The 19,939-nt window shown below is 48.3% G+C and overlaps 1 protein-coding gene across 8 annotated transcripts in view; it reads left to right on the forward strand.

Moving 5' to 3' along the window:
• SLC4A5 (solute carrier family 4 member 5) overlaps window positions 1-19,939 on the forward strand; it is a 139,057-nt gene that overhangs the window by 89,956 nt on the left and 29,162 nt on the right. For all 8 annotated transcript variants that reach the window (XM_025260798.3, XM_025260801.3, XM_025260804.3 and 5 more), the window contains 10 exons: window positions 4,173-4,333; window positions 5,236-5,391; window positions 6,089-6,184; window positions 8,564-8,619; window positions 13,053-13,210; window positions 13,650-13,737; window positions 14,565-14,719; window positions 15,086-15,274; window positions 16,929-17,103; window positions 19,419-19,552. In XM_025260798.3, the coding sequence (XP_025116583.2) occupies window positions 4,173-4,333; window positions 5,236-5,391; window positions 6,089-6,184; window positions 8,564-8,619; window positions 13,053-13,210; window positions 13,650-13,737; window positions 14,565-14,719; window positions 15,086-15,274; window positions 16,929-17,103; window positions 19,419-19,552 (1,368 nt within the window). The remainder of the gene's footprint in view (window positions 1-4,172; window positions 4,334-5,235; window positions 5,392-6,088; window positions 6,185-8,563; window positions 8,620-13,052; window positions 13,211-13,649; window positions 13,738-14,564; window positions 14,720-15,085; window positions 15,275-16,928; window positions 17,104-19,418; window positions 19,553-19,939) is intronic.

Raw genomic sequence — 19,939 nt, forward strand, 5'->3', positions numbered from 1 at the left:
TCATTATTATTCCTTGGAGAAGGCAATGGCACCCCACTCCAGTACTCTTGCCTGGAAAATCCCATGGACGGAGGAACCTGGTGGGCTGCAGTCCATGGGGTCACTAAGAGTCAGACATGACTGAACGACTTCACTTTCACTTTTCAGTTTCATGCATTGGAGAAGGAAATGGCAACCCACTCCAGTGTTCTTGCCTGGAGAATCCCAGGGACGGAGGAGCCTGGTGGGCTGCCGTCTATGGGGTCGCACAGAGTCGGACACGACTGAAGTGACTTAGTAGTAGTAGTGGTAGATTATTATTCCTGAAGAAAACAAAGGTGGTAAGAGATTGAGTAACATGTTCAAACTCCATAGCTAGTAAATGTGAAGCTGGGATTCAAAACCTGGTTGTCTTGTTCCACAGGCTGCACTCTCACTATACTGAAAGTGAAAGTGTTAGTCACTCAGTTGTGTCTGACTCTTTGCAACATCATGGACTGTAGCCCACCAGGCTCCTCTGTCCATGAAACTCTTCAGGCAAGAATACTGGAGTGAGCAGCCACTCCCTTTTTCAGGGGATCTTCGCCACCTAAGGAGCGAACCCAGGTCTCCTGCCTTTCAGGCGGATGCTTTACCATCTGAGCCACCAGGGAAGAAAAGTCCATAGCTGGTGAATGTAAAGCTGGGATTCAAACTGGTTGTCTTGCTCCGTAGGCTGCACTCTTACGATACTAATTAACACGGTAGAGTGAAAATGTCTTAAATCTTGCCCCCAACAACCTCATACCTCCCTTCAGAAGTAATCATTTAACCATCTGATAGGCATCCATCCAAAACTACTGCCGGATTTGCTCAGACACGTGTGTAAAGACCCCCAGGCACACCTGCATGTGTTTTTCTTCTTGTTATAAAATGGGATGATATTGTCCATCCCATCAGTACACATAGTTCATCCTCATACTTTTTATCTCTGAGGGGTATTCCGTGGCATGGACATATGGAACTGATATGACAAAGTCCTTACTGAACGCTGGTGGTTTCCAATTCTTCACCCTAATGACAAAGCTGAAGTGAGCGTCTCCTAGTATCCACATTACTGTGTGCAGATGTGCAATGATACTCCTGTGATAACTTCCTAGAATTGGAACTACTGGGTTGAAAGACAAAAGAGGCTCCCCAATTCCCCACCTCAAGAAGGCTGTGTGGCTGCACTATATATATATATATATAAATGATATATATATATACAAACACACACTATATAAATATGCACACTATATATATACACACATACTATGTACATACATACAGTATTTGAGTGTCCACCTCCCCGTGTTTCCACCAACACAGGAAGTTGTCAATCTTTTAAATTTCTGCCAATATGAGAAGCAAAGGATGCTGTTTCATTTGCAACAACATTCATTTTAAATTTATTCATGTGGGGTTGTGCTGGGTCTTTGATACTGTGCAGACTTTTCTCTAGGGGCGGTGAGTGGGGGCTACTCTCTAGCTGTGAGGCATGGGCTTGTCATTGCAGTGCCTTCCCTGGCTGAGCATGGGCTTAGGGGCCTGCATGCTTCAGCAGTTGCAGTAGGTGAGCTCAGTAGCTGTAGTTCCTGGGCTCTAGAGCACAGGCTCAACAGCTATGGCACGCAGGCTAGTTGCTCCTCGGTGTGTGGAATCTTCTGGGATCAGGGATCAAACATGTGTCTCCTGCATTGGCAGATGGATTCCTTACCACTGGGCCACCTGGGAAGCCCACAACAACATTCTTTAAGTGTTCCTGATTAGTAGGAAAGTTGAACATATTTTCAAAAGTTTATTGGCCATCTTCATTTCTTTTCAGAATTGTTCACTTTTCAGTTGGGTGATTTGAGTTTTTCCTATTGTTGTGAAGAAGCTTCGTGGATTTCCCTGCCAGTTCAGTGGTTAGACTTGCACTTCCAATGCAGGGGTGTGGGTTCGATCCCCGGTCAGGGAACTAGATCCCACATGCCATGTGCTGCAGCCAGAAAAAAAATCCATCGATGTCCTGTTTGTGGCAAATATTTTCTGAGTATATTGCATTTCTTTGAACTTCATTTATGTCTTACTGTGTTATGCACAGGTTTTAGTATATTTTTGTATACCAAAGTGCCCATTTCTTTTCCTTTATGGTTTTACATACTGTTTAGGAAGTCTTTCTCCCCATCCAAGGATATAAGAATATAATATTATAATAGGAATTATAATATATATTATATTATAGAATATGTATTATAATATATTATATAATGTTATAATAAGAATATAATATTCCTCTATATTCTCTTCTAGTATATTTGTATTTGTGTTTATAGATTTTCACATTGTTATTTATTTAATTGTGGGGCAAAATAGATATAACATAGACTTTACCATCTGAGCCATCTTAAAGAGTACAGTTCAGTGACATTAAGTACATTCACATTGTTACAGAACCATCACTACCATCCATCTCCGGAACGCCTTCCTCCGGCAAAACTGAAACTCTATTGCCCTTAAACAGCAATTCCTCCACCCCCCTCTCCTCAGCCCCTAGCAACCACCTGTCTCTATGAATTTGACTACTCTATGCCCCTCATATAAGTGGAATCTTACAATATTTGTCCTTTTGTGACTGGCTTATTTCGCTTAGCATAATGTCTTCAAGTTTCATCCATGTTGCAGCATGTGTCAAGATTTCCTTTTATTTTAAAGGCTTAACAATATTCCATTATAGATTAATTTTTTGTTTAGCCTTTAATCCATATACTATTTAGTAGTGTTTGGTGAGAAGTAGGGACTTCATTTTTTTATACTTAGGTTGGTCATCTTTTAATTTTTATCACTGTATTTATTTATTTCTTGGCTGTGCTGGGTCTTCATTGCAACACATGGCCTCTTCATTTTACACCGGCTTCTCTAAATGCAGTGCGTGGTTGTGGGCCATGGGTTTAGTTGCCCATTGGCACATGGGATCTGAATTCCCTGACCAGGGATTGAACCCTGTCCCCTGCATTGGAAGGAGTACTATTAACCACTGGACCACCAGGGTAGTCCCTAGTGGACTTTTAAACAAGTCCTCCATCAAAACGCAGACCCCCATGGGGGCTCAGGTCTGTTTCTGGGCTATTGTTTTCTAGATCCCTTTGTCTATATCTGGGCTGGAATTATAATGCTTTAATTACTCAAGGTTTTCAGTAAGTTTTTATATCTGCTAAAGGCATGTCCCATCCCCATTCTTCTTTTTTAGACTTTCCCTAACTCTTCTCTGACATTCCCCAACTATCCTCTTTTTCAGAGGAACTTTAGAGTTAGTCACAGCCCAAAAATATTCCCATAGGATTTTGACTGGAATAGTTTGAAGCTACTCAGTAATTTGAGGTCGATATTTAATAAAACTGAGCGAGCAGGTCTCCGGCCAGGAGTCTTTGCCTCCTTGCGGCTCTACAGGCTGTCCAGTGCTGCCCTCTGCAGAGGAGTTACAGGCCAGCGCTGCTTCTGCCAGCGGCCCAAGGCCTTCCCACGTGGCCCTCCCCCTCAGCCTATGATCCCGAGGCTTCTAGAAAGGACAAATTCTTACACATCTTTGGTTTAATTTCTTTCCTCCCATAAATTACATTTGGATTTTACCCTGAACTTTCGGAACCAAAATCCGAGTGTGATTCATGGAAACCTCAGGCCCTACAGTAGAACTGTGGGGAAATGATCGCCTCTCCCAGCAAACCATACCCTCATAAGGCAGGCACTGACACACATGTGACCAGTAGACAGGTAACTAGGATCCAGTGGATGGTTTGTTTTTTAAAGACTTGTTTTAAGTGTATTAATTAAATGATTTTTAGTAAATGTGCAGAGTTTTGCCACCATCACCAAACCCAATTTTGCAACATATCCAATAAAGCAATTATCCTCCAATTAGAAAATAAATAAAAGGAAAAAAAGAATAGTCTTCACACCCATTTATGGTCATTCTCTGCTGCCATTTTGCCCTCAGCATGCCCTGAGCATGGCCCCATCAGGAGGAGTGAGGGATGAGTCCCCAGGAGACCCTCTGCCTGTGAGTAGAGGGTCAATGCCCCCACAATGTGCAGAGCATGACCTGCAAGCCAGCATCCCTCTCCTGAAGAGGCCCAGCTGGGGGCTCCTCCTGAGGGCAAAGGCCATGCTGAGCCCCGTCCTTACCTCTCCAGGTGGATAAAGTTTGAAGAAAAGGTAGAGGAAGGAGGCGAACGCTGGAGCAAGCCCCACGTGTCCACGCTGTCCTTGCACAGCCTCTTTGAGCTCCGCACCTGCCTGCAGACGGGAACCGTGCTGCTGGATTTGGACGGTGGCTCCTTACCACAGATCATAGGTGAGGCAAGGACTGCTGTGGCCCCCGCAAACCAGGGCAGCATCCCCCTTCCCCTGCCCTGTCTCTTGCCCACCCTTGGTCTATGTGGCATGCCCACCTCTGATGCCTGCCTAATTCTGCGGAGACCAGGTTTTGGGTCTGATGCTCCCAAAGCAGCGTCGCAGTTACTCCTAGTCTCAGATGCCTATAGAGAGGGCAAGACCAGCCTCTGAAATGCCATTCAGCAATGGAACGAAATGGAGAGTGCTTCTGAGCCTAGGTGGAGACACCTGTTGCCATGGCAACCTGTTTCTTATCAGGGTAAATGGATCATCACTCATCTTCAGGAAATTAGCTCTCGTTTGATGGAGTGACAAAGGAAGGGAGTAGCTTGCCTTACTGTCCCTAAAACTCCTTGTGAATTTTGTTTTAGCACATTCAGTTTTACCAGAAGTATGCTGCCCCAAATACTTTTCTAAAAAGAATTCACACTGGGACTAAAACCACTTGGCATAGTACCTTGTGCTTCTTAGCGTCTTTCATGGTTACAATTTCATCTACTTTCCACAATATTATTGATAGAGCAGAGAATCCTATACCCATACATGCATGCACACATGCACCCACAATGCACTCACATGAACCACATCTGCACACATGCGCCCACATGCACATACCATGCACCCCCATGCACACACATGCAAGAACTTCCACAGAGATGCACACACACTTTTACATATAAGGAGCCTGAAGGTTCATGACTGGTCCAAATTTTCAGTTTGTGGCAAAGGTTGGGACTATTTCTACATTCCGTGCCTCCTTTAGTTCACTTTTAATCCCACAAGTAACAGGTGAAGCTGAAGACCCCCACACCCCTGGTCATTCTGTCCCCCGTGGACAAGGCGTGTTTGTTTCCCACTTAGATGATGTCATTGAGAAGCAAATTGAGGATGGCCTCCTTCGTCCAGAGCTCCGAGAGAGGGTCAGCTACGTCCTCCTGAGGAAACACCGCCACCAAACCACAAAGCCCATCCACCGCTCCTTGGCTGACATTGGAAAGGCGGTCTCCTCCACCAGCAGTGAGTTGGGCCGTAACGCTTGTTCTTTGCATGCATCTCAAATCTCCAACCCTCCACCCTTGATATCCCAGAGTCGAGATGCCCAGACTCTGGCCTCGCTTGACCTGTCAGATAAGCGCAGGAATCAGTACAAAATTGATAATGCTGCTAGCTGAAGAGACTTGAGGAATCTCTGTAGATCAATTCTTTTAAAATGGAAAACGTTTAGCCTGCAGCAGATACATACGCAGCACTTACCCTGCTCCAGGCATGAGTGCTCCCCAAGTGTAAACTCACTTCATCCTCACAAGAGGCCGTGACCAGCTATTGTTCTCATCATCCCCAGAGCCGGAGGCTGAGGCATGGAGAGGTTAAGATACTTGCCTCGGGTCAAATGATCAGCATGTTGTGGAATCAGGCATGAACCTATGTCGTCTACAGCACCTGATGCCTATTTCATCAATTGTGTAGCTATCCCACTTTCAACAGTACAGATATTTTCTCTAATCACATTCACACCATCCACTTGCTTCAAAAGATTCTGAAAAAAAACAAGAACAAAATCCAAAACAACCAAACCATCCTTTCTTCCTCGAAGGGGAAGAGATCTGCCTTGTAGCCTAGCTTTATTCAGATGAAGTGATGGTAAACGAGGACCGTGCTAATGTGCATCACTGCAGCAAGTCTGCTGGAGTTAAATCCCTTCTGTGCCTCCCAGGTCGAAGCCCAGCCCGGAGCCCCAAGGCCGGCCCGAGCCTACACCACTCCACTGAGGACCTGAGGGTGCGGCAAAGTGCGAATTACGGCCGTCTGTGTGAGTTTCTTCTTTCTCCGCTCGGTGCAGCCCCTTTGTTCTGGCTGGGGGCACTCGGAAGTCAATTTTCACGCTTTCATAGCAGAGGAGGTAAAGACCAGGGTCTGTCTAGAATTCTCAGGCGTCAGAAGAAATCTAACATTCACGCCAAACCCTGGCCTGCCCTCATAGTCTAACTTACTACCAAAATTTTCTAAATGATTTTTCCAAAAAATGCAACTCTAAATCAAGTCCTGTCATAATCAATACCCAGTCCCATGTGCTGGGCATCCTTAACTTGGTCTATGGCTTTGTTTTCACCAAACTAATCATTAATCCCGTTTTTGGTGAGAAGTCTTCCTAGAAACAGAATTTAAAGCAGGCTAGATCTGTCTTGTAGCTCAGCTTTTCCTCCAGGACAGGCAGAGAATGTTCTTATCCTGCCTGACAGTCTTGGCCCCCGAAGTGAAACACTGGTGGAGCGGCAGCCCCCACGGGGGCCTGGAGGAGCACGGCCACAGACCGGACTTTGTCAGGCAGTTTGTCAGGGATGGACAGATGGGTGAACCGTGAGGCAAAAAAAAAAAAAAAAAAAAAGAGGGAATTTGGGAAGTGAAAATAAAAAGCAGTGCAAAGGAGTATTTTCCTTTAAGCACTTTCACTAAAATGACAAGATATGAACAAGCACAGGCCAGGGCTGCGCCGCTGACCAGGCCAGGGGAATGCTTCAGGACCGCAGTGGTGATGTGACCACAGCTGCACCTGGGCTGTGCCGCGGTCTTTTCTGTCTGTTCTCAGTGACCCCAGGATGTGCTTAGCCTCCCTGGTCTTGGTTATTCCGCAGAGCAGTGCTGGCAGTAGAGGCTGTGAATGGCTTTGGCATGAGCCTTCTGCTCATTTATTCTCTGTGTACGAAGTCGCCCTGTGCCAATGTTGCCATAGTGGGAACCTGGGTAAAAGGCATGAATAAGTGGTTACAGGTTTGTGTGCACACACACCCCCCACCACAAGACGGCACCTGGGAAGGCTCAGAGAGGAAGAGACGCTTGCCTGAGTCTTGGAGAATAAATAGAAGTGTTCCAGGAGCATGGTCTTTAGAACAAAGGAAACAGCAGGTGAAGGGAAGGCGCTATGAAGGGCACCGCATATTCGGGGAAATATAGTGATTCCGTTCACCAGGGGTGTAGGATATAAAGGAAAGAGGGTCCAAATCGAAGGGGGCCTATGTGTCTTACAAAAGGTCCTGGCCTTTATTCTGAGGGTAATGAGTTCTCCTGAGAAGTCTGATGAGGGCACGTATCATGATCAGAAATAAGCTAGAAGGGACTTAATGACTGGGAGCAAGAGATGGGGGCCGTGTGAGAGCAGGCAGTGAGAGCGAGAATGGAAAGAGAAGAACGCTGGTGGAATTCAGCGAATGATGGGAAGTGGGAAAAGAGGAAGAGAGGGGAGTTGAAGCTGGCTCCAAGGCCTGCTCTGATTGCCCATGGACACATGGGATAGGGCATTGGGTGATGTAGGGTCTATAGAGGGAGTGATTTGATGGAAGACAATGAGTTTTGTTTCCAAGTGTGTGGAGTCTGAGGTGCCAGGCGGGGCTGCTCAGAGAAATCTGGAGCTTAAGGGAGAGATCTGGGCTGGAGACATAACCTGGGCACCCCCGGCACAAATGTGGATGGGGAAGAAACGGAAGTGGATGGGATTGACCAAGGAAGAGGGGGTAAGGGCTCTGAAGGGTTTGAATCCAAAGCAAGGCCCTGAGAAAAGCCTAGCCTGAGAGGATCCTGGATGGAAATAAAGGAAAGCAGAGTCTGGCAGTCTAGGGACTCCAGAGACCATAGAAAGCCTGAGGGGGCTCGCTGGATTTGGCTGCTGGTGGGAAATGAGAGCTGGCCTTCTCCTGCTTTCATGCAGCAAGGAACTGTCAGCCATGGGGAGCCCCACCTACCTCCCCTCTGCCAGCCCAAATGCCCAGCCCTCTTTAAAGACTCGCATGGGTCATGGCAGACAGACGTGAAACTGCTCTTTTCTCTCCAACAGAGTCGAAGCTTGGTGACGCCTGGCTCCTCACCCAGTAGGGCGTCCGTGTCCCTCCCCACCTGCAGGGCCTGTGCAGAGCAGATATCTTAGTCTCTAAGAAGGCAGGGCAGTGGGCTGGGACCAGGGAGTAGCATAATGAGGAGTGAGAAGGAAGCAGTAGAACCTGGGGTCCAGCAACTCTTCTAAGAAAGCTGCCATTGAAAGGAAGGAAAGAGAGAGGATGCTAGCTGAGAGGGGCTGCAGGATAATGGGGGAGTTTGCTTTGGTTGTGAAGATGGGACAAGCCTGTGTAGAGACCAAGAGAAAGGGATCTGTGAGCAACCATCTCCCCTGATGGACCTCCTTTTCCTTTTCTCCTAGGTCATGCCCAGAGCAGAAGCATGAACGATATTTCTCTCACTCCAAATACCGACCAGGTAGGAAACCCCTGCCCTTGGCTGCAGCCGAGGGCCAGGGCAGGAAGAAGTCTTTGGTTTTAGGGGTGGGGAACCCTATGGGCAAAACTCTAGTCCCTTGAAAAAGTGGGGTCCCCAGGAAGGACACAGGTGGGGCTCTGGGCAGCCATAGTGACTGACAATCCATCACTTGGTCTGTCCCCTGGGGACAGAGAAAGGTGATCAGATGAGGTGTCTGCTGTCCTTGAACTGGGGATTTATTGAAGAGACTGCCACACAGAGTTTGCCTCCTCCATGACCCATCCTCAAGCACTTTGAATGATGAAGCAGGGACTTGGGTGGGTAGAGAAGCAGTAGGGCCTCCCTATGGAGACATTAATTATAGTGAATCAGCTGGACTGCGCAATGGTGTATCTTCTCCATGGCTGGTGCGGGATAAAGTCAATTCTTGTTTCTCACCAGCTTGGCTGAAACCTTGATAAGGTCAATTCAGTTCAGTCGCTCAGTTGTGTCCGACTCTTTGCGACCCCATGAATCGCAGCATGCCAGGCCTCCCTGTCCATCACCAACTCCTGGAGTTCACTCAAACTCAAGTCCATCGAGTCAGTGATGCCATCCAGCCATCTCATCCTCTGTCGTCCCCTTCTCCTTCTGCCCTCAATCCCTCCCAGCATCAGAGCCTTTTCCAATGAGTCAACTCTTCCCATGAGGTGGCCAAAGTACTGGAGTTTCAGCTTTAGCATCATTCCTTCCAAGGAACACCCAGGACTGATTTCCTTTATAATGGACTGGTTGGATCTCCTTGCAGTCCAAGGGACTCTCAAGAGTCTTCTCCAACACCACAGTTCAAAAGCATCAATTCTTCGGCGCTCAGCCTTCTTCACAGTCCAACTCTCACATCCATACATGACCACTGGAAAAACCATAGCCTTGACTAGACGGACCTTTGTTGGCAAAGTAATGTCTCTGCTTTTCGATATGCTATCTAGGTTGGTCATAACTTTCCTTCCAAGGAGTAAGCGTCTTTTAATTTCATGGCTGCAGTCACCATCTGCAGTGATTTTGGAGCCCAAAAAATAAAGTCTGACACTGTTTCCCCATCTATTTCCCATGAAGTGATGGGACCAGATGCCATGATCTTCATTTTCTCAATGTTGAGCTTTAAGCCAACTTTTCACTCTCCTCTTTCACTTTCATTAAGAGGCTTTTGAGTTCCTCTTCACTTTCTGCCATAAGGGTGGTGTCATCTGCATATCTGAGGTTATTCATATTTCTCCCGGCAATCTTGATTCCAGCTTGTGTTTCTTCCAGCCCAGCATTTCTCATGATGTACTCTGCATAGAAGTTAAATAAGCAGGGTGACAATATACAGCCTTGACGTACTCCTTTTCCTATTTGGAACCAGTCTGTTGTTCCATGTCCAGTTCTAACTGTTGCTTCCTGACCTGCATACAGGTTTCTCAAGAGGCAGATCAGGTGGTCTGGTATTCCCATCTCTTTCAGAATTTTCCACAGTTTATTGTGATCCACACAGTCAAAGGCTTTGGCATAGTCAATAAAGCAGAAATAGATGTTTTTCTGGAACTCTCTTTCTTTTTCCATGATCCAGCAGATGGTGGCAATTTGATGCCTGGTTCCTCTGCCTTTTCTAAAACCAGCTTGAACATCTGGAAGTTCACGGTTCACATATTGATAAGGTCAGAAGCCCACAAACAGCCCGGGAACCCCATGACTATGCCCCTGAAGGAAGCACACAGGAGGCTGCCCTCAATTCCAAACATGCACACCTCAGGGGCAGAAGGTCTCAAGGTCCCCTTGCCTCTGCCCCCCAAGAGTAGAAAGGAAGGTGAGAAAGGGCATCTGAAATTTGGTACCAACTTCTCAAGAGCTCAGGTGACTTCCAGGGGTTCAAGGCAGCCCCAAGTTTGGGAGAAGGCAAAACAAAAGCATTCCCTCAAGTCAATGAGATCAGTGTCTGGATGGCCTTTTGGTGGCCAAAATAATAAAACAACAATAACAACATCAACCAACATTTGAGGTCCATATATTGCATGCACAACACCGTGCAGGGCATTTCCTGTGCATCATGAGGGTACTGTGTCATCTTCCCTCTACAGATGAGAGCGTAAAAGAGTTAAATAACATGCCCAAGTTCACGCAGCTGAAAGGTGGCATGGCCATGATTTGATCCAGACAGTCTGACTCTAGAGCCCTTAATTTGGGACTGACTTAGGAATGAGTACCTGGGAATATTATTTAGAGAAGTACCCCACTTTACTAAGGTCATGGGCAGACAGTTGAGCCGTGACAAGAAAGCACTGACTAGTGAAAGTTTTTCACTACCTATTTTTTTACTGCCTAAGTGGTGACAAGAATACTATCCACTACGTTCCCCAAGCAGAGCTGCCTTTTACTGAGGGACTGGAGCCCAACCCCAGGCACCAGCGTCCAGTTCTCCTAACAGGTTGTAGGATGCTGCTTCTCAGTGTTTGTAGCAGCAGTTGGCTTGTTGCAGGGACAGCAGTTTTGTACAACAGTGGGTTTCTTTAGGTGCATCTTTTTTTTTACCACTCCACATTGGCCCTGAGTTCCAGTGAGTTCCCAGTGGGCAGAGATGGATTCAGACAGCGTGGCTATGTGCAGTGACTTGGCAGAGCTGGACTAGAGTCCCCTGGGTTTAGGCAGTGGGGTCAGCAGGACTCTGGTTAGACAGGCCCATGTCCAGACCATCACCCAGCCAGAACGCTCTCATGGTCCGTTGCTGGGGTACTACCACCCCGCCTCCTTACTGGGACCACAGGCCCTGTTTTCACTCCTCTCTGCTCCTGGGTACACATGTGCTACATGGGCTATCCCAGAGCACTGTGGTTTCAAAACCTTGTTCTCCAGGACATGCCTACCACCGACCTCTCCTGCAGTCCCCTAGAGCTTCTCCCTGCCTGGTGCCCGAGGACATAGAGTTGGCAGGGGCACAGTGGCTGCCCTGGCATGCTCAGCCCTCCATCCTGAAGAACCTGCTTATGAATCAGCTGACAGAGCTTGGGACAAAGGGACCTTTTGAGTCCTGGGGATTCTGGCCTTCCCATTAACACCTGCTGTTGCTTCTTCTTACTACATTAGGGTCCTTCGTGTTGTTGCCTGGGTGGTTACGACAGTTTTATGTTTCTGAGTGGTTTTAAGAGACTATAAGGGTGTAGCCCTTACTCACAGAGCCTCATCGAGTGCTGGTAGGGCCCCAGCCCAGTCTGTATCACGCACTCCATGAGTCAAATCAGGAAATGGCTGTGGGCCCAAAGGGGCAAGACCTGTTGGCCATGCCCATGCCTACAGCTGACCCCTCTTCAGGGACAGAGGAACTTATCTTCACTGAGCTTCTGTGCTCACAGGAGAGACTCCCATCAGGTGGGGAGTGGGTAGCAAAACTGAGGCACCCAAGGATCTCTCTGAAGCACCAGCCTGCTCCTCCTGGGCCCTTTCTTCCTTTGTCAGCTACTGTGGCCTCCCACCAGCCCTGTGCTACCCAAACGCCCCTCCCCACCTCTTTCTCTGAAACTGTCTCTGTCCCTCGCCCACCCCTTGCTACCTAGAGGGAAAGTGATATAAAGAACTAATGCACCCTAAGATGTTCAAGATGAAGAGCATGTATGTGACCACCCCTGGGCGTTTTCTTCGTCTGAGAGAACTCGGGAGGAATCAGTGTCTTATTCATAGAATGGGAGTCATAACCACAGAGAGTGGGCAGGGGGCTTGTCTCCAGCACCTCTCACATCAGACCCCACTCACTCTGCCTATTTGATCTTTCTGCCCTGAACAGACACCAGCCAAAGGGACTGGCTGGAGGGCACTTCAATAGTCTCAGCTGGAAAGGCTCAGAAGCTATGAGTTTCCTGGGAGGTTCCCTGAGGGTGACTTGGGGGCACCGAAGTCTCCTATAGACTTGGATCCACAGGTACAGGGATTCCCATCAGCCGGAATGCTGGCGGCAGAAAGAAAACAAACTCCGTCCACTCTGCCCATCAGGATGGTCTTGTTCCTCCCATAGCCACTAGGGTGAAGGCAAAGATGGAGGGCTGGGCAATGGAGTGTATGAGCCAAGACCCCCATCGGCTTGAGCTGCAGCTGGGGGATGAGACCCGCTGTCCAGCAAGCCTGGCTCTCTTCTCTGACCCCTCAGCTCATACTTCAGTAGAACAAGGAATGTCCTGGGGGGGTCAAGTCATTGCCTGCTCCTTCCCATCTATGAAAGGCTTAGTTGGTCCCTGGGGTTAACCAACTTTGAGTCTCCTCATCTGCAGACTGTAGGAGAGTGTTGGGCTATTTCCTTCGGTCTCTAGAGAAACACTGGGAGAATTTTGTAAGGTTAGGCCTCCAGAGTAATCTGAATGAGCTGAGTAAGAGCCAAAACCACTGCATATGAGTACCCATGGGTATCTTATGTCCCCCTCACTGACCAGCGGAAAAACAAATTCATGAAGAAGATCCCCAAGGACTCAGAAGCCTCCAACGTGCTCGTGGGCGAGGTAGACTTCCTGGACCAGCCGTTCATCGCTTTCGTACGTCTCATCCAGTCAGCCATGCTGGGAGGTGTGACCGAGGTGCCTGTGCCCACCAGGTGAGAGCCATTGACATCCACCCACCACACCCACCCTCGGGTGGCCGGCTGTCCATGCAGCCAGCCAGCAGTGCTGCTGGAGACACCCCTAAAATGAAGAAGGAAAACTAGGGAACTGGCTGGGGAGGGCGATCTGACTGGGGAAGAGGTTTATAGAGTTTATTTAAAATAATCATAAACAAGAAGTAGCCAACAGGTGGGAGGGGGGTTGTTGGGTGAGTTCTGGGACCCCAGGGCATGGTGAGGGTGCCTAGGCAGAAATGAAGAGGAATGTATCTCCAAAGCAAATATGGGATTCATGGGAGCAAATATGGGAGATGTTTATGGTCAGTTAAAAAGTTGAGAATGGATACTATTTCGGACCAGAAAATCCTTCTCTCCATCTGGTTTTATTTTCCCTTCTCGCTTTCCTCCTCCTCCTCCTCCATCTTCTTTGCAGATTCCTGTTCATACTGCTGGGACCTTCTGGGAGAGCAAAATCCTACAATGAAATTGGCCGTGCCATTGCAACCCTCATGGTGGATGACGTAAGTGCCACGAGAAGCAGGTACTCCTGAATGTCAAGGCTCCTGCATCAAACATTGAGCCTTCATTCATTCACTTACTCAACAGTCACATTTGAGCATCTCCTGTATGCCAGGCCCTGTACAGATTATGACAACGAGAGAATAGTGACTGCCCTTTAGGAGCACCAATCAAGTGGGAGACACAGCCCAACGACCCAAGAGTGAACCACATGCCAACTGCCCAGGCAGTCAGGGGGCCCTTCACACACGATGGAGCTTCACAGTTCAGGATGAGCACAAGCTTAGGAGGCAGGCATTCCAGGCAAAGGGAACTGGGGCCACGGCTCAGAGATGGAGAGCTGGATGGGAGTGGTTTGATATAGGCTCAGTGGAAGAGTTTCAAGAGCAGAAGGTAACACCAAAGAGAGGAGCCAGAGCCTGTAGGCAGAGTTGAGAGTTGACCATCTGTGATGGGGAGACTAGGGGAGTTTAGAAACAAGCATGACCCAATCAGATCTGTAAAGTCAGAAAGAACATGCTGGGACAGTGTGGAATGATGCAGGATGACCCTCCAAAGATGAAGGGCTGGGACGTAAAACAGAGTTGAAATACCTGAGCTCCTTTGATTGGGCTGTCCACAGGTCTTCTGATGAGCTTGCTCTGTGGGAAACTGAGAGCAGGAAGGTACCTCAACCCAGGTCAGATGACTGGGATACAGAGACCTGGCTTTCAGGCCCAGGAGGCACCTTTCTTTGAAAGTATATGCAGTGTGCCCCAAGGAGGTGGATGAGATGGGGACGGCCGCAAGGCAGCGGCCCTCTCTCTTCCTACACCTCTCTCCCTGCCAGCTCTTCAGCGATGTGGCCTACAAGGCCCGGAATCGAGAGGATCTGATCGCAGGGATCGATGAGTTTCTGGACGAGGTCATCGTGCTTCCCCCGGGAGAATGGGACCCGAATATCCGAATTGAGCCACCCAAGAAGGTGCCTTCTGCTGACAAGAGGTGTGTGTGAATGAGCGGTGGCAAGCGGGGAAGTGGTCCAGAGGGAGCTTTCAGTCTGTTCCTTTCTTTCTTGGGTTTGAAAAAAAGACGTCAACATACATGGGTTTATACTTTTTTTTTCTCCAGTTTTATTTCTCAAAAAAAAAAAAAAAAATCAGAAGCAAATATGCTGAATGTGAGCATCTGTAAAACCTGGGTGACCTGTGAGGGGATATTGCTGGATCCTTTTCTGTATTTTTCTCTGTATTTGAAGATATTTGATGATTGTAGCTGAAGAGGTTAAGCCTGATGAGGCCAGTCCTGGGGGTGCTGAGCTCTTCTCAGGATTGGGAGCCCTACTGCCCTCTGTCCCCCTTCTCCTTCCAGGAAGTCCGTGTTCTCCCTGACTGAATTAGGCCAGATGAACGGCTCCGTGGGGGGAGGCGGCGGCGGGGCTGCTGGAGGCGGCGCTGCAGGCGGCGGAGGCGGCGGCGGGGCCAGCGGAGGTAGCGGCGCGGCTGATGGAGAGATGCCAACAGCGCATGAAATCGGGGAAGAGCTGATCTGGACAGGAAGGTGCCCACTCCAGGCCTGCCGGCCACTCCAGCTGTCCTAGATTCCTCTGCTCCTTTTAGGAATCTTCTCCTCCTCTGTCTTCAGCACCCACTCCAGGCCTTGGGGTATCTGAGCGCTGCACGCTTTTCCTCCCCCGCCTGCAAAGCTCCTCCGGGACAAGACAGGAAAAGGGGAAGTGCGCATAAAGTAAAGGAACCCAGACTTTTCTTAGCACACCCTCTGTTAACTGCATTCGTTTTCTAGGGCTGCGGAAACACATATCACAGACTAGGTGGCTTAAACAATAAAAATTGATTCTCTTGAAGTTCTAGAGTCTAGAAGTTCCAAATCAAGGTGCCAGCAGGGCCAGGCTGCCTCTGAGATTCTGGGCGGACTCCTTCCCTGTCTGTCCCTAGCTTCTGGCGGCGGCCAGCGGTCATTGCTGCTGCTTGCCATGCATCCTGCCTGTGTCCTCGCATGATGTTCTGCCTGTGTTTCTGTCTTCATATGGCATTTTCCTTTTCTTGTGAAGATACCAGTCATATTGGATTAGGGTCTGCCTAATGACTTCATCTTAACTTGATTTCATGTGCAAAGACTCTGCTTCCAAATGAGGTCACATCTACAGGTTAGAATTTTGATACATCTTTTTTGGGGACACAATTCAGTCCATAACAGTACCTTTTGAATTTTTTAACCTTGGTACCTAGTCAAAAAAACTTGTTTTAAAAGAAAACAATAGATTTTCCTGGCTCGTTTGGGTTTCTTTGCAAGCTTTTAGAATAACTTCGGTTGATCTGAATTTAGGAAAGGACAGAATCAGTCCTGCAAAGCTATGACTTTGAGAAGGGAGTCATGCTTTATATGCCTTTGGCTCTCTGCCAGCCAGTGTTTCCCAGGTTTACCCACTCCCTACCCTGATCCTCACCCAGGGGACATTTGGCAATTTTCAGAGACATTTTTTGTTTGTCCCAATTGGAGGGGAGACGATACTGTTATCCAGCAGATAGAGACCAAGGATGCTGCTCAATGTCCTCTGATGCACAGGACTGCCCCCCCCCCCCATTAACAAAGGATTATCCAGTCTAAAATGTCAGTAGAACCAAGGTTCTACTGTATGCTAAACCCTGCTGTATGCTAAACCCTGCTCACTGTGTTTGGAGCTTTGGAGAATAGCGTCCCCAGTAAACACTCTCCCCAAACCTTAAATTTCCCACTTGTTTGTTCCACGAAGTAAATAAAACAGTTGTAAGGTTCAGGATCTGCCCTTGATGAATCTGCTATAAACCAGGATCTCTCCATCTCCTAACGCTGGACACACGTTTACCAAGCACCGAAATCCTGCAGAAAATCAGGGACACGAGGAAGATAGCCATCATTGGACCCCAGGATTTTCATTCCCTGTAGAATGTTAGGTCTGCCCCCAAGACATGATCCCATAAGGCCTTCCCTCTCCCGCTCGGGCTGTCTGTGACCACCCTTCCCAGTGGAGATGGTGGGTCTAAGGAGCGAATTCTTCCCTGGTGTGAAATGTTCTAGTGAAAAGATCCCTTCCTCCATCCATCCCTAGTCAAGTTCCCTTCCTTGCCACAAGCCCTGCAGGCTCCTGGGAATAGCTCTGCCCCTACACTGGTGTTTGTGGTGAGAAAGCAATCTCTGGGCCTGTCTTGAGCAGGTTCTTTGGTGGCCTGTGTCTTGATGTCAAGAGGAAGCTGCCCTGGTTCCCAAGTGACTTCTACGATGGCTTCCACATTCAGTCCATCTCTGCCATCCTATTCATCTACCTCGGCTGCATTACCAACGCGATCACCTTTGGTGGGCTTCTGGGAGATGCCACTGACAATTATCAGGTGTGTGTAAATTGGAGACGTGAGAGCAAATCTCAGAAAAATCTGTTGCCACAAGGTGGTGGTAAGGAGCTACAAGCCATAATCCCAGAACCAAGGTAAGGATTCCATCTACCATTCAGGGTCAGTTCATCACTTTTTGCAATCCTTTACACTTCAAAAAAAAAAAAATAATAATAATAGCAAGCTGACATAATTGAAAAATCTAAAGCTAAATCATATTACTAAAGACCAAATTTAAAGATGATATAAATAGATCAAATGTTTAAGGGGAAATCATCTGCTTTGGTATTTGATATTTTTCCTACCGATGCTTGAATGGATTTAATCATCACAATTAATTGAGTTGCTAATTGTGACCTTCTTCCTGTACTTTTTAAAAAACCTAACCTAAATTCTTAGCTTGCAGTTAAGATATTTTTAGAAATGTCTATCATGACAATAAGACAGGTCTCCCTGGGGAAAACAGTTCAACAGCAACATTAGCCTGAGACCCAGACAAGGGCCTTCTTAATGGGGGCCTTCAGGATAGCACCATTGGAAAGCTCAGAGCATCAAGGTGAAGACCCATTTTCCTGGATAAACTGAAATGAGTGCCTATCTCCAGCCCACACCACTCTCCTGAGCAGCAGGTTCAATATCCAGCTGCCTCCTGGGCATGTCTATATCGCTGCCCCTTGGGATTCCCCAACTCACAGGGCCAACATTGCATCTTCCCTCCAGACCTGATGCTACCCCAGCCAATGAGCAAGACCATGGTTGACCCAGATATTCACACATCATCCTTGACTCATGAATCCGGGGTTCCCCAGTAGGCCTCATGACGTGGTCCTGCTTGCCTCTCAAGCCCCATCTCCCAGTTATTCCCCTTCTCAGATTTCTGTCCTCATTCATCTGCATTGTTTTCCATCAATCCCGATCATCTTTCAGTTTTTCAAAGCCAGGCTCCCTTTCAGCTCCAGTCTCTGTACACTCTGTCCCCTCTTCCCAGACCACACTCTTTCTCATCACTCCACTTACCCTATGCTCCTGGTCTATTCTCGGCTCAATTTTGGGCTTCAAAATTCAGCTTCAGTCTGAAGTCTCAGCTTCAGTGTATCTACCTCTTGGGAGGCTTTCCTGACCACCCTTCACTCCTGCTGTGTGCTCCTGTGACTCCCTTATCTTATCCCAGCTTATCACATTCCTAGGCAGTGGTTCTTAATAAGAGATGATTTTGACCCCTAGGAGACATTGGGTAACATCTAGAAACAATTTGAGTTATTATAACTGGGAGGTGAGGTGCTGCTGATAAATCACTTCAGTCGTGTCCGACTCTATGCGACCCCATAGACAGCAGCCCACCAGGCTCCCCCATCCCTGGGATTCTCCAGGCAAGAACACTGGAGTGGGTTGCCATTTCCTTCTCCAATGCAGGAAAGTGAAAACTGAAAGTGAAGTTGCTCAGTCGAGTCTGACCCTCAGCGACCCCATGAACTGCAGCCTTCCAGGCTCCTCCATCCATGGGATTTTCCAGGCAGGAATACTAGAATGGGGTACCATTGCCTTCTCTGGGTGAGGTGCTACTGTGATGCTAATGAACATCCTACAATGCGCAGGGCAGCCCCACCCCACCCCCCCACAACATAGAATGATCTAGCCTGAAATGTAAGTAGTGCTGAAGTTGAGAAACTCTTCTATATGGAAATTGCCTAGTTACTTGTCTGTATCTCCCACTAGAATGAAGATGTATTTACTTGTTTGCTCATGGGTCCTCAATACGTAGCACAATGCCTGATGCATAGTTGGCCCTTAATGGATTTTGAATGAATGAATGATCTGATCTCTAAAAGCACCTACTAGATCTTTGAATGAAAAAATGACTGGGTAGATGAGTGGGCTGTCCTCTGGAAGTAAAACGGGCACGGGATACAAGCACAACCATTGGAAGCCCTGTTTTTGAGGCCCTGCTGCTGCTGTTGCTAAGTCACTTCAGTCGAGTCTGACTCTGTATGACCCCACAGACGGCAGCCCATCTGGCTCCTCTGTCCCTGGGATTCTCCAGACAAGAATACTGAAGTGGGTTGCCATTTCCTTCTCCTTTTGAGGCCCTAGCATGCCAAAAGGAAGTCATATGGGACCTAGAATTAGGGAGAGTGACGCTGGCAACTGTGGGAGGTTGTGAAGTCAGAGATGGGGAGCAGAATTTGAGGAGGAGAGGACCTAGGACAAAGGACAAGCACTGTGGCCTGAGCCCTTGCCAAGATAACTGGGTTCTAGCTTGTTGGAGAGGCCCCTTCTCATGCCTCTATTGAGCCTCACAGTCCTTGTGCCCCCAGGGAGTGATGGAGAGTTTCCTGGGTACTGCCATGGCTGGCTCCTTGTTCTGCCTCTTCTCGGGACAGCCTCTCATCATACTCAGCAGCACGGGACCCATCCTCATCTTTGAGAAGCTCCTGTTCGACTTCAGCAAGTAGGTGCCCTTCCCGCCTCCCCCGCTCCCGCCGATTGCTCCTCACTTGCAGCAGTTATGCGGGGGTTAGGGTAGGGGGGGAGCCCCGAGCGGGAGACGGGGTGAGAAGGTACCAAAACTGTTACCTGTAGGAGGCACTGTGAAGCGGTCCATCCTGACTCCCCTCTGCTACCTGCCTTAAAGCCATTTTAGTGCATATTAGCAAAGCGCATAGGGAGAAACCCAGGCAAGACAAGAAGAGAGCATTCACACCACTAGTAGAGTGAGCAAGTATGACTTGAAGCCAATGCAGTGTATAAAATGTTTCAGGCTGGAGGTCGGAAAGCTATACCCTGACTCAGGCAGCTCTGGGCTCAGTTGCTGCACCTACAACCTGAGCCCATTTCT

The sequence above is a fragment of the Bubalus bubalis genome, chromosome 12 (genome assembly GCF_019923935.1).
Source record: "Bubalus bubalis isolate 160015118507 breed Murrah chromosome 12, NDDB_SH_1, whole genome shotgun sequence".
In the NCBI taxonomy this organism is placed as follows: domain Eukaryota; kingdom Metazoa; phylum Chordata; class Mammalia; order Artiodactyla; family Bovidae; genus Bubalus; species Bubalus bubalis.